Source organism: Octopus bimaculoides, chromosome 23, assembly GCF_001194135.2.
Source record: "Octopus bimaculoides isolate UCB-OBI-ISO-001 chromosome 23, ASM119413v2, whole genome shotgun sequence".
NCBI lineage: Eukaryota > Metazoa > Mollusca > Cephalopoda > Octopoda > Octopodidae > Octopus > Octopus bimaculoides.
In genome coordinates this window covers 21457182-21470016 of record NC_069003.1, presented here as the reverse complement: position 1 = coordinate 21470016, position 12835 = coordinate 21457182, and the positions used below count along the sequence as shown (strand labels likewise).

The 12835-nt window shown below is 36.9% G+C and overlaps 1 protein-coding gene across 1 annotated transcript in view; it reads left to right on the top strand.

The window, feature by feature from the left end:
* The window catches only part of LOC106867812 (FERM, ARHGEF and pleckstrin domain-containing protein 1), a 303490-nt gene that overhangs the window by 161516 nt on the left and 129139 nt on the right, over positions 1-12835 (top strand). The window contains exon 3 of the mRNA XM_052976041.1: positions 6585-6906. Coding sequence (XP_052832001.1) covers positions 6805-6906 — 102 coding nt within the window. The 5' untranslated portion in view covers positions 6585-6804. The remainder of the gene's footprint in view (positions 1-6584; positions 6907-12835) is intronic.

Here is a 12835-nt window from a genome sequence, read left to right as displayed (position 1 = left end):
TAAGTTATAGGGACATACACACCAACGCTGGTTGTTAAATGGTAGTGAGGTACACACACACACACACACACGGCTGGTTGTTGACAAGTTTTACCATCTTATTTGTATCATACAATACACATTGTGACACTTATAGAAAAACAGATGTTAGTTTGTTTTTGTGTGTGTATATATATATATATATATATATATATATATATATATATGTACACACACAATATGCTTCTTTCAGTTTCCATCTATCAAATCTATTCACAAGACTTTGGTCAACCCAAGGCTATAGTAGAAGACACCCAAGATGCCATGCAGTGGGATTGAACCCAGAATCATATGGTTGGGAAGCACCCAGTACTTACTTTGTTAGTCTGCTACTTGTTCTTTTTGTCTCTTTTTACTGAAACCCCCAATTTTGAAGGATGTAAACAAAAGAGAACTGGTGGTCACGTGGTTGGGGGAGGGTGGCAAAACAGAAAGACATACACATAGGCACACACATACATACACAACAGGCTTCCACACAGTTTCCATCTTCCAAATTCACACACAAGGCATTGGTCAGCCTGAGGCTATAACAGAAGACGTTGACCCAAAAGTGCTACATAGCAGGGACCAAACATGGAACCTTGTGTTTCAAAAGGAGTTTCTTAACCACACAACCATGCTGTGTGTGTGTGTGTGTGTGTGCGTGCGTGTGTGTGTCTGTATTTGAAAAAAAAAAAAGAATAAAAAAATAGAAAAAAAACCCTATTAGTTTTCCAGGCAAGTAAAGAACTTGCTTCCCAACCACATGGTTCTGGGTTCACTCCTGCTACATGCCACTATGGGCAAGTGACTTCTACTATAGCCTTGGGGGTGACCAAAACATACATGCGTGTATGTGTGTGGGTCTATGTGTGTCTCAGGATAGATACATGAATTTAACCTAAATCTAGAGCTGATTGTTGGCTGGCTGGTTGGTTGGTAGGTTGGTTGTCTTTTGTTACAATGTCTATTCTTTGCCCCACTCGCACACATATGCACTCTCACACACCTGTCTCTCACACTCTCGTTTGTTCCCTCTCTCATATACTATCACTCTCTTTTCTTCATGCCCTCCTCCACCTTGTTCTTCCCTAATCCTTACTCAAGCCTGCATTCCCATACTTTATTCTATCTTTAATATCAGATTTTGATACCTTCTCTATTACACTTGGCTCACGTGCTGCAGGGTGTATGTGTGTGTGTTTGTGTGTGTGTCTGGTGGGGAAGAGAGTGAGAGAAACAGATCTGAAAGCACATTTATGTGTGTTTGTGTGAATTTGTGTGTGTGTTTGTGTATATGCAAGTGAGTGCTGAAAAGTTCCGAGCTTTGGGTAAAAGAAAATACAGGAGGAAAATACAGTTAATTATGATTTTATTGAATATATTCCCCTCTCTGGTTCATACAGTTATAGCAATGATCCTTCAGTTTTTCTAAGCCTTGTAAAAGAACTTGGAAGGTTGGGCCTCCAACCAGGCCTTTCATGATACCCTTAAAGCCAGGAACTTTTCAGCACCCCCTTATACATGAGTGTGTGCACATGCATGTATATGATTGTGTGTGTATGTATATATGTATATATATATAAATACATACATACATATATATATCATCATCATCATTTAACGTCCGCTTTCCATGCTAGCATGGGTTGGACGATTTGACTGAGGACTGGTGAACCGGATGGCTACACCAGGCTCCAATCTGAACTGGCAGAGTTTCTACAGCTGGATGCCCTTCCTAACGCCAACCACTCAGAGAGTATAGTGGGTGCTTTTATGTGCCACTGGCACGAAGGGCAGTCAGGCAGTACTGGCACCGGCCATGCTCAAAATGGTGTATTTTATGTGCCACCCGCACAAGAGCCAGTCCAGGGGCACTGGCAACGATCTCACTTGAAGGTCCTTACACATGCCACGGGCACAAGTGCCAGAAAGGCGACGCTGGGCACAGGTGCCATCACATATATATATCTATATATATATAATGTGCATTTATATATATATGTATGTATGTATGTGTATATATATATATACGTGTGTGTGTGTGTGTGTGTGTGTGTGTGTTTCTGTATGTGCATGTACCCCAGTATGGAAATAGCAAACCTAAGCTGTAAAAATGTTGGTGTGATTTTCCTGCTTGGAATTCTGTTTTTACTCTTGTTGAGGTTGATGATGTTAATGTTTAACCCTGGGTCAACCATGACTGAAGGTATTCCTATCATAACCATCCATGCCATCCGCTTAAATATATCTAGGACTATTTTAACTAATGTGCTCATCTTTTTTTGCTATAAGACAACAGGAATCTTGTTTAAGGCAGATTTTGGTTAACTCGTGCTGTATGTTCAACCAAAGATCCACCCTGGCTGAGCAAATTTATAATCAAAGACATTCTAACCATGACCCTCCTGTCTTTCCAGAGAGGATTTGTCTTTTTCTTTTAGGATAATAGATATGATTTTTCGAGCATATGATTGCTATTTCTAGCAAATCAAGGGTGCGTGTAGAAGCTCTTTGGTTGACTTGTGCTTGCTGTTATTTGTGTTGTAATGCAATCTTGTAGATAACGAGTTATTGGTAAATATAATTAATAAAAAGTCATTATCAAGACTGTTTCTAATGCTAGTCTGGTTGGTCAGGATGTAGAGGAAGATTATTTATGGATTACTGGCAGACAAGATGCAGAGAGAATCAATAGCATTATGGGATAGTATTCCGCTGTGATGAAGGTCACTTTGTATTCTTCATCATTCTTGCAGGGATCAATAACATATATATATATATTGGTAATGGTAAATCTGATTCTTAACCAGGGTTAACTATCACCACCACCACCACTACTGTCACCACCATCATCACCATTCTCCCATCATCACTACCACCACCACCACCACCACCACCACCACTACTTTTAGCAAAGCCTTCTTTGTTACAAGAATTGGGCTTCAGGTTTCTCTTTTGTTCATAGATTCCTTGATATCTCGATGTATTACTTCCACTTCTAACAACCACAGAAATATGGTTATTTCTCCTCTCCCTTTCACCTAGCATTAGTCTTGGAGGCTCTGCAAATGTCAGAGGCACTACCATTCCCCCTTTAACTGTCTAAAACCATTTAAACCTTTCAATACTGTTTGAATCTACTTCTAGACATAAGAAACAAACCCATCCTTTTTGGTCTTTGAAATATTCATATTAAAACTAAAACCTTCCATCATAATTTTATATCATCTGCCATCAACCAACTACCCTTCTTGTCCAAACTCTCCATTCCCCTCTGAGTTATGCTGTTCTTGTTTTTGGTCTATTTTTTGATGCCGTCATTCCACAAATGTCCTTGACAGTCTCTTGCTCTCTTCCCTTCTTCGTTTCCACTCAGGCTGGTCTTGGACAATGACCTATGGTGCCTTATATGTCCAAAATATAACGTTGTGAACTTGTTTCTTGACAGTAGGTATCTTTGGACTTTCAGCTTTTCTAGTATTGTGGCATTTGTTATTTTGTTTGGTTTTGTTTTACCAGCTTATTCTGCCCCACCCATGAAAGATACACCTCTCGAATACATCTATCTTCTTCTCCCTTGTTCACTACATTGTCCAAGTTTTCGCTCTATAGAGCATGATTAGCCTCAATTTTAGGTCTTTTAAGGTGAAGGTTTTAATTTCAGTATGAATATTTCAAAAATCAAAAAGTGGGGTTCTGTTTCTTATGTCTAGAGGTGGATTCAAACCAGTTGGTATTGAAAGATTTAATGGTTTTAGACAGTTAAAGGGAGAATGGTAGTGCCTCTGACATTTTCAGAACCCCCAAGACTGGTGCTAGGTGAAAGGGGGAGGAGGAAGAGCCACATTCTTATAAACATAGTTTTAACCTTATCTATTCTTTGAGTAACTTCTACACAGCGACCTTCAACTATTGAGGACAAATAATAAATCAGGAATTTTATATATATATATATATCTTTTATTAAGTTAGGTTTCAAACACTAACTTAATATATCAATTAAGGAAAAAATTATTTTATTAAATTCTAATTTTTATCACATCAACTGCCACAACATTTTATTGGAACTTACAGTGACGCCACATATTTCACCCAGTCACACGGTATACTGTTTAATTACAAGGAAATATAATTATTTTGCATTTTTGCAATATTTCATAATTAGATTTTAATATTCACTATTCCATATTATTCAGATATCCTCAAAACCATGTCAAAGATACAGAATAAAATATTTTCTCAAATTACAAAAATATACCACAGGTGGTGTATATGGCAGTTGTTTGAAGTTTGCAATGTACCACCAGTGATACATGTGGCAGTTAATGTGTTATTTTCAAACATTATTGAACCACATAACTAGTACATTATTTACACTATTTACATTATTTATATTTGATGGATATTTGTCCTCATCTTGTTTGTTGTTAACACAACGTTTCGGCTGATATACCCTCCAGCCTTCATCAGGTGTCTTGGGGGAAATTTTGAACCTGGGTGCTCATTCCTAAGGTATTTTTTGATGTTGTTATTATTATTAAGGTCACTACCTGGAATCGAACTCAGAATCTTGGGGTCAGTAGCCCGTGCTCCTAACCCCAAAATTCCGAGTTCAATTCCAGGCAGTGACTTTACTAATAATAATAATAATAACATCAAAAAATACCTTAGGAATGAGAACCCAGGTTCAAAATTTCCCCAAGCCACCTGATGAAGGCTAGAGGGTGTATCAGCTGAAACGTTGTGTTAACAACAAACAAGATGAGGACAAATATCCGTCAAATATAAATAATGTAAATAGTGTAAATGATGTACATAATTCCTCATCTCTTAAATATAGAACTGTATCACATAAGTAGTGTATTTCATTAGATGTATGCCATTGAAAGGGTTAAAGCTAAATATTCAGGGGCACATTTACTTGATAGTAGACATGAAGCTAATAGTGGCTACATGGTTAAGGCCTTGATATTGCCTGCACATCATTTGTGAGTTGAAATCCATTTTTATTGGGCTTTTGGTCAGCAGAATATTTCATTGTAAACTGTTTTAACCATAAGCTAAGTATTGGGAATCTCTTACCTGCATTTTAGAATAAAAATTTATTGCTGATTCAGTTGACACTTTAATAAAGGGGTAACTTGTGCCCAAGCAAAACAAATATTTCATGTGTGTGTGTGTGTGTGTGTATTTTTGCTGATAATACAGATGAAGTGAACAAACTATATTGTGTTATGTGATGGGGCCAGCTGGATTACGTAATAATGGCAGTCAGCTTAATGAAACATGTACGTTATATAAAGCATAAAATACCAGTTAGACTTTCTCTGTTCCCTTTTTCAGTATGACTGTACAGATTCTTCACACTAGCTTATCTCATGTTATAATAGTTTGTCAAACCATACTAAACAAAAAAGTGGTGTATGGAACATTCCTACTGTGTCTCCACCTTTTGGTTGTATGTCACACTTTTCTGGCACAATTTTTATTTTGTGTGTGGTACTCCAGCATGACTGCAGCCACTTGGCTGAAACCCATAAATAAATAAATATGTACATACATATGTTCATTCTCTCGTATTTAACATACATTTTTCCCCAGCTTGCATAGATTAGATGAATATATCGTTCAGGCATTGTTTTACAGCCAGATGCTCTTCCTGTTGCTAACACATGTTTTTCAAATAAGGAATCTCTTATTTCACATATCTTTAAAGGCACAACTCCAGCAGGCTGTTTGGTGACAGGGGAATGGCAACAACAACACTGCTTGTAGTTTGCAATTTTTGGAGAACAATAAATGTAAACTAACACAGAGACATGCACATGTGCATACATACACATACACACATATAGACACATTTATGTATATGTACACACTCAGATAAATTCACACATACATGATAAGCCTCTTCTTTCAGTTTCTGTTTACCAAATCCACTCAGAGGAAGGCAGAGGTAAGATGCCACAAAACCATTTTCAAATTGGTAGTAATGCAGCGTAGGAAATACAAATGGCATAAGCACGGGCTGGTTGCATAGTTAAAGAGCTTGCTTCCTAACTGTGATGTCTTAGCTTGAGTCCTGCTATGCAGCATCTTGGTCAAGTATCTTCTACTGTAGCCCTGAACCGACTAAAGCCATGCGAGTGGGTTTGAGAGATGGAAACTGAAAGAAGCCTGTCGTGTGTGTGTGCATGAGTCTGTGCACCCTTCTTTTGACATGTAATGGTTGTCAATGAGCACTGTCATACAAGTGAGGATGTTGATTTCTAGTTTTCCATGTAAAACTTGTCTTACCATGGGTAAATACTACCTTGCTTGGAAACAGGTAAGAGTTGGTGAGAGGAAGAGCATCTGGCTGTAGAAAATCTGACTCAGCAAATCTGGTCTGACCCCTGCAAACATGGAAAAGTAGACATTAAATGACAACAATGAAACAATAGGATTGTTGAACTTCATTTCTGTCTATGAAACTGTTTCATTTTTTTTGTTTTTTATTTTTGTTTTAAGATTTTTTTTTTTACTTTTGCTAATAATTTTTTTTTTTTTCCTTTTTGCAGGGCTCTCAAGGTATTAAAAAAAAGAAGAAAATGAAATTTCCTTAGTAAAAGTTATCCAGACGGAATTGGAAAGAAAAGGGGGAAGAAAATAAATTATCAAAAAAAAAAAAAAAAAAAAAAATAAAATAGAAGTCATTTCACTGAAGAAGAAGAAAAGAAAACAAGAACAAAAAGGATAGAAAGAAAGAAAGAGATAAAAGAGTAATTAACAGATTCTACAATGGCAGCAGATACTATTTCACCAAAATCCCCTCGTAAGGGTAAACTAATCAACCTTCGAGTTAAAATGCTTGATGACACTCAACATATATTCCAAGTACAGGTAAATTACCAATTCTTTGTTATTTCTTAGTTTAAACCCCCCGCCCCCATTTAAAAAATCTTTTCTCCTCCCCCATCTCTGATTTTATTTTTTTAAATTTCTGAGAGTGAAAGTTTTTCTGTAACTCCTTTTGCTACCATATTTCTGTTGAAATATATTGCCTTTGCTTCAATTGAATTTGGAAATAATGAAGAATTTAGTAAGTGCAGGTACAGCTGTGGTGAGAAGCTTGCTTCCCAACCAAATTGTTCCAGGTTCAGTCCCACTGTGTAACACCTTGGGCAAGTGTCTTCTGCTGTAACCTCAAGTTGACCAAAGCCTTGTGAGTGGATTTGATAGACAGAAACTGAAAGAAGCAGAAACATTAGCATGCCGGGCGAAATGCTTAGCAATATTTCGTCTGCTGTTACGTTCTGAGTTCAAATTCTGCCGAGGTCAACTTTGCCTTTCATCTTTTCAGGGTCGATAAATTAAGTACCAGTTATGCACTGGGGTTGATGCAATCGACTTAATCCCTTTGTCCTTGTTTGTGCCCACTATGTTTAGCCCCTTGTTGGCAATAAAGAAATAAGAAACTGAAAGAAGCCCATCTGTGTGTATATATGTGTGTGTTTTCATCAGTGTTTGTCCCCCACTACCACTTAACAACCAGTGGTGGTGTGTTTATGTACCCATAACTTAGCAGTTCAGTAAAAGAGACTGATAGAATAAATACTAGGCTTTAGAAAAATAAGTTGCAAGTTTGATTTGTTTGACTAAAATCCCTGAAAGTGGTGCCCCAGCATGGCTGCAGTCTAATGACTGAAACAAGCAAAAGAAAGAAAAAGAAAACAAAAACATTACTATTATTATTAAGCAGTTGTTTGGAACATAAATTAATGTGAAACTTTGATAGAAGAAGGTTTTAATTTAGATTATTTTAACTCATTTGTTACCATAATTCTACTAAAATACACTGCTTTCTTTTGTTTAATTTCAAAAATAAAGAAGAATTTGGTAGAATAACTGTCATTATTAAGCTGGTTTCTGGAACATAAGTTAACATGAAATTTTGATGGAAGATTTTAATGTAGATCAGCTGAAAACACCAAGTTTGGTGGTATGACAGTGGTCAAAATACTGTATGGGTTGGGGTGATAAAAATGAATGGAGACAAGAAGTGTGTTGGATGGAGTTGGAGAAGGTGGTGGCATGGTAGTATGTTACTAACTAAGGCGGTGAGCTGGCAGAAACGTTAGCACGCCGGGCGAAATGCTTAGCAGTATTTCGTCTGCCGTTACGTTCTGAGTTCAAATTCCGCCGAGGTCGACTTTGCCTTTCATCCTTTCAGGGTCGATAAATAAATTACCAGTTACGCATTGGGGTCGATGTAATCGACTTAATCCCTTTGTCTGTCCTTGTTTGTCCCCTCTATGTTTAGCCTCTTGTGGGCAATAAAGAAGTAAAGAAATAAGTATGTTACTAACCAACCCCATGGAGCATAGACCGTTGTAGTAGAAGTAGAAAAAGTAGAGTAAGGTGACAAATTAGCTGTGAGCCAGAGTTTGAAGTATGTTGGTGGCACGTGACTATTGGTGATTAAATGTTTTACGTAATAGAAGTCTCCAAAACATAATTAGTGTTAGAAACTGGCAGATCTATGAGATTTTAAGGAAAAAATTAATGAGAAGCACGTAACAAAAAAGTCATTAAGCCAAACAATGTGACTGCCACCATTTTGCTAAATGTTGAAACAGAAAAATACTAAAAGAAATCTACAGCTGCCACTTGTGAGAGAGTGTGACTTGGCAGCATGTGCCATGTCTTTTGTAAATTGCATTAGGAACCAACGTAGTTGTGAGCAGATATAGATAACATTGACTCAGCTGAACATTTGCGATGTGACAGCTAGAGAGGGAGAGAGGTGGGAATCAGTTCAGCTGCTGAGTAGCTTGGAACAAAAACAAATGAAGTGCCTTGCTCAAGGAGATAACATGCTGCCCAATTTCAGAAATTGAATTTCATGACTGTATTATTGTGAACACAACACTCTGTCTCATTTTTCTAATCCAATGAGTGAACCAGCAAAAGAACACAAGAATGATGAGGGACAACTGCATCTAGGAAGTGTCACAATAACCATTTAAAATACATATATATATATATTGTATTTATTCATGTATAAATTGCATCACTGATTGTTATATCTTGTTACAAAACTTTTCCCCGTCTTAGTTTTAACTTTGCCTCAGTTATGTCATGTCCAAGATGTTTCAGTTAAAATCAAATGCAAAATAGTGCAATTTATACATGAGCAAATATGGTGTGTGTGTGTGTGTATAGTTGGAATTTACAAAGAAAAAACAAAAGACGAAGGCAGGTGTCTAGACAACAAACAGGTGTATATATATATGTATATAGAAAAAGTGACAGAAAGAGTACAGTGAAATTGCCATGGGGTGTGTTGTATCTGATATTTTGGACAGATCCCTTCTTCAGGGTTAAGATGACAGAAGGGAAATAAAAAAATTAAAAAATGAAAGCAAGGTTTTATATGTTCTGTTTGAGAAACTGGCTGCAACTGATGGAAAACACAAGACACTGAGAGCTTTATATGTAGGCAGGAAGAAGTAGGAGAGAAAAATCTGTGTGAGAGGGAGAAGGAAAGAGAAATGGAAAGAAGAGAAACTGGTGAGAGTGAGGTAGAGGGAAAAACTGAGGCAAGATGGTAGCTGAAGGATAAGAATGAGATTAGTGAACTAAGAGGAGGTGTAACAATAGAAGGAAAACACACACACACACACACACACACACATACTTTCTCTCTCTTTCATCATTGTTACATTTGATAATATTGTTGTATGGTAGAGGTTCTCAATCATTTTTGCTTAGGGTCCCCTTTGATCCCTATTTTACTCTACTGGACCCCCATAGCCATTCACTGTATATAAAAAAACATCTTGCTGTTTTGTACAAGTAAATATTATTAGGAACTGTATAAAAAAGAAATAAAAAATATTTTATGTATTTTAGTAAATATTTTATGTATTTATAAGCAATAAGTAATTTATTGCATGTAAATTTTTACAAGAAAAAATCTTATGTGGACCCTCAAAGGCCATATGAACCCTGGTTGAGAACCGTTTTTCTAAGGCATCAATGTGTTTTGTTATATATTTATGACCTTATCATTTATAATCTACTCCACTGATGAACAAAGTAGGCCATACAAAATCTCTAACGAACCATCGTTACATTTGTATAGTTTAAAGAAAAGCTGTTACCATATTGACCAGGAGTTTCTCACAGTCACACTATTTATAATTAAAAGTAAATGTTTACTTGGTTATCAAATTTTTGATGGGTGGTTTATTTCATTGATATTGTGTAACCAAGGGCAACATAAATAAATATTGTGGGCATGGCTTGACTGAGAAAAGGTTTAGTATATCTCTGCTCTCTTTCAACAGTGTAATGGATCTATGACGGCATTTTTTGCCACTTGGTATTATATAATCATACATATTGGCTGTGTGGTAAGAAGCTTGCTTCCCAACTACATGGCTCCAGGTTCAGTCTGACTGCATGGCTCCGTAGGCTAGTCTTCTACTGTAGCCTCAGGCTGACCAAAGCCTTGTGAGTGAATTTGGTAGATGGAAACTGAAAGAAGCCCATTGTGTGTGTGTGTGTATGTATGTATATATATATATGTGTGTGTGTGTGTGTGTGTGTGTGTGTGTATGTATGTATATATGTGTGTGTGTGTGTGTGTGTGTAGATGTGTGTGTGTCTCTGTGTTTGTTTCCCACCATCATTTGACAACTAGTGTTGGTGTTTATGTCAAGAGTTACCTGCATACACACATGTATATTTATTTATGTATAAGAAAAGGGGATATAATATTAGGCATGTAAGATTTTCATTTTTTTTGTTTAATTTGATTATCTATAATCAGCTTTTGTCCTGGATTACATTATGTCCTTCCATATTTTTGGAGTGGGGAGGGAAGGAGATTTGCCTGCTAGTTCTAGTAGATCATGTGACCACATAGCAGCTCCCTCTTTGACTTTCAGTTTCTAATCCTGGATAACTGTTTCCCAACCTAACCAGAAGGATGGAACTGATAGAAAGAGGAGGGGAGGCCCGTTGTTGTGTGATGATGTTGCAATATAAATCTAATTCTTTCCTACTCCATGGGATCACCAAATTGACCCTTGGTGACTTCCTTAACCCTTTAATATTTGGATTACTCTGTCAAATGTAATACTTATTCATACTGCTTTCAATTAATCATGTCTTATCTCATAGCTTTGAGATTTCAATGATGTGATTGCTTATTTTTAGAGTAACATTGTAGGGTGGGTGTGAGAGGCAGGATCTGGTTGGTTTGAACGTAAAACAGATATTTAGGCTAGATATGGCCAGTTTAAATACTAAAGAGTTAACAAACAGTCTGTACTTGATTTGGGATTTTCACTAGAGAATACAAACCAGTCCTCTTAAGCACAGGGTGGTCATACAAATGAAGAAGACACAAATATGTGTGATACTGTTGTTGATGCTTAGCCCCAAGTCAGCCTTAATTGTATAGATCTATGATCAAACTTGTGCCAGCCGTGCCCAACATAACTTTTCAGACCTACTCTTTACTCTCTTTTACTTGTTTCAGTCATTTGACTGTGGCCATGCTGGAGCACCACCTTTAGTCGAGCAGATTGACCCCAGGACTTATTCTTTGTAAGCCTAGTGCTTATTCTATCGGTCTCTTTTGCTGAACCGCTAAGTTATGGGGACGTAGACACACTAGCATCAGTTGTCAAGCGATGTTGGGAGACAAACACAGACACACAAACACATACACATACATACATATATATATATATATATATACATATATACGAAGGGCTTCTTTCAGTTTCTGTCTACCAAATCCACTCACAAGGCTTTGGTCGGCCCGAGGCTATAGTAGAAGACACTTGCCCAAGGTGCCATGCAGTGGGAATGAACCCGGAACCATGCAGTTGGTAAGCAAGCTACTTACCACACAGCCACTCCTGTGCCTACCTGCAACTACATTAGCGTATTTAGGATTACATTATCCAAAATGTCCTTCTTTTTCTTAAAGATCTTAGGTTGTGTTTTTAGAGAGATTTTTAGCCAATGTTTGTAGCCAGAAGAACGACCAAGCAGAGGCATGTCATTGAGGGAATTTTTGCTTGTCCTTGCTAAAAATAGCAGCCAAATCTCCCTCTAAATATACCTTGTCATATTTTTAAAAAATGAAATCTCTATTGGATAACGAGAGCTTGGTATATAAACTAGCTGAAACTGAACAACTGGAGTGGCATGGTTAGACTGTCTATGATCATAGATTTTACTCAGTCAAAGCTGCTGACCAAGGGCTGAGCAACTATGTGCAGTGATTCTCATCAAGGGTCCATATGGCCCTTGGAGGTCCATGTAAGATTTCATTGTGAAAATTTAATTGAAATACATTGGTTATACTTCTACAAAACACAAGATATTTGAACAACAAATTTTTAATGCAATTTCTAACATTTAATTCTCAAAATATAATCTGACCTTTTAAACATTGAATAGCTTGAAGGGTCTACTGAGTAAAATAGGTATCAGAGGGGGGTCTATAATTAAAAAGTGGTTGAGAAACACTGGTGTAGTGGTTCCTTTATTATTGTCTTTGTGTGTGTGTGTGTGTGTGTGCCAACTCGGGTATCACATCCTCCTATCAGTTGCACCTTTTGTGGCTTCTGTTCCTGTTTTTGTTATTAATATCTATATTGAGTGGAGATTGATTTCCAAATGATAGCAGTAATGGAGCTCTCTACAAACGTGTATGTGTGTGTGTGTGTGTGTGTATGTATGTATGTATGTATGTATGTATATGTATGTATGTATATATATATATATATATATATATATATATATATAT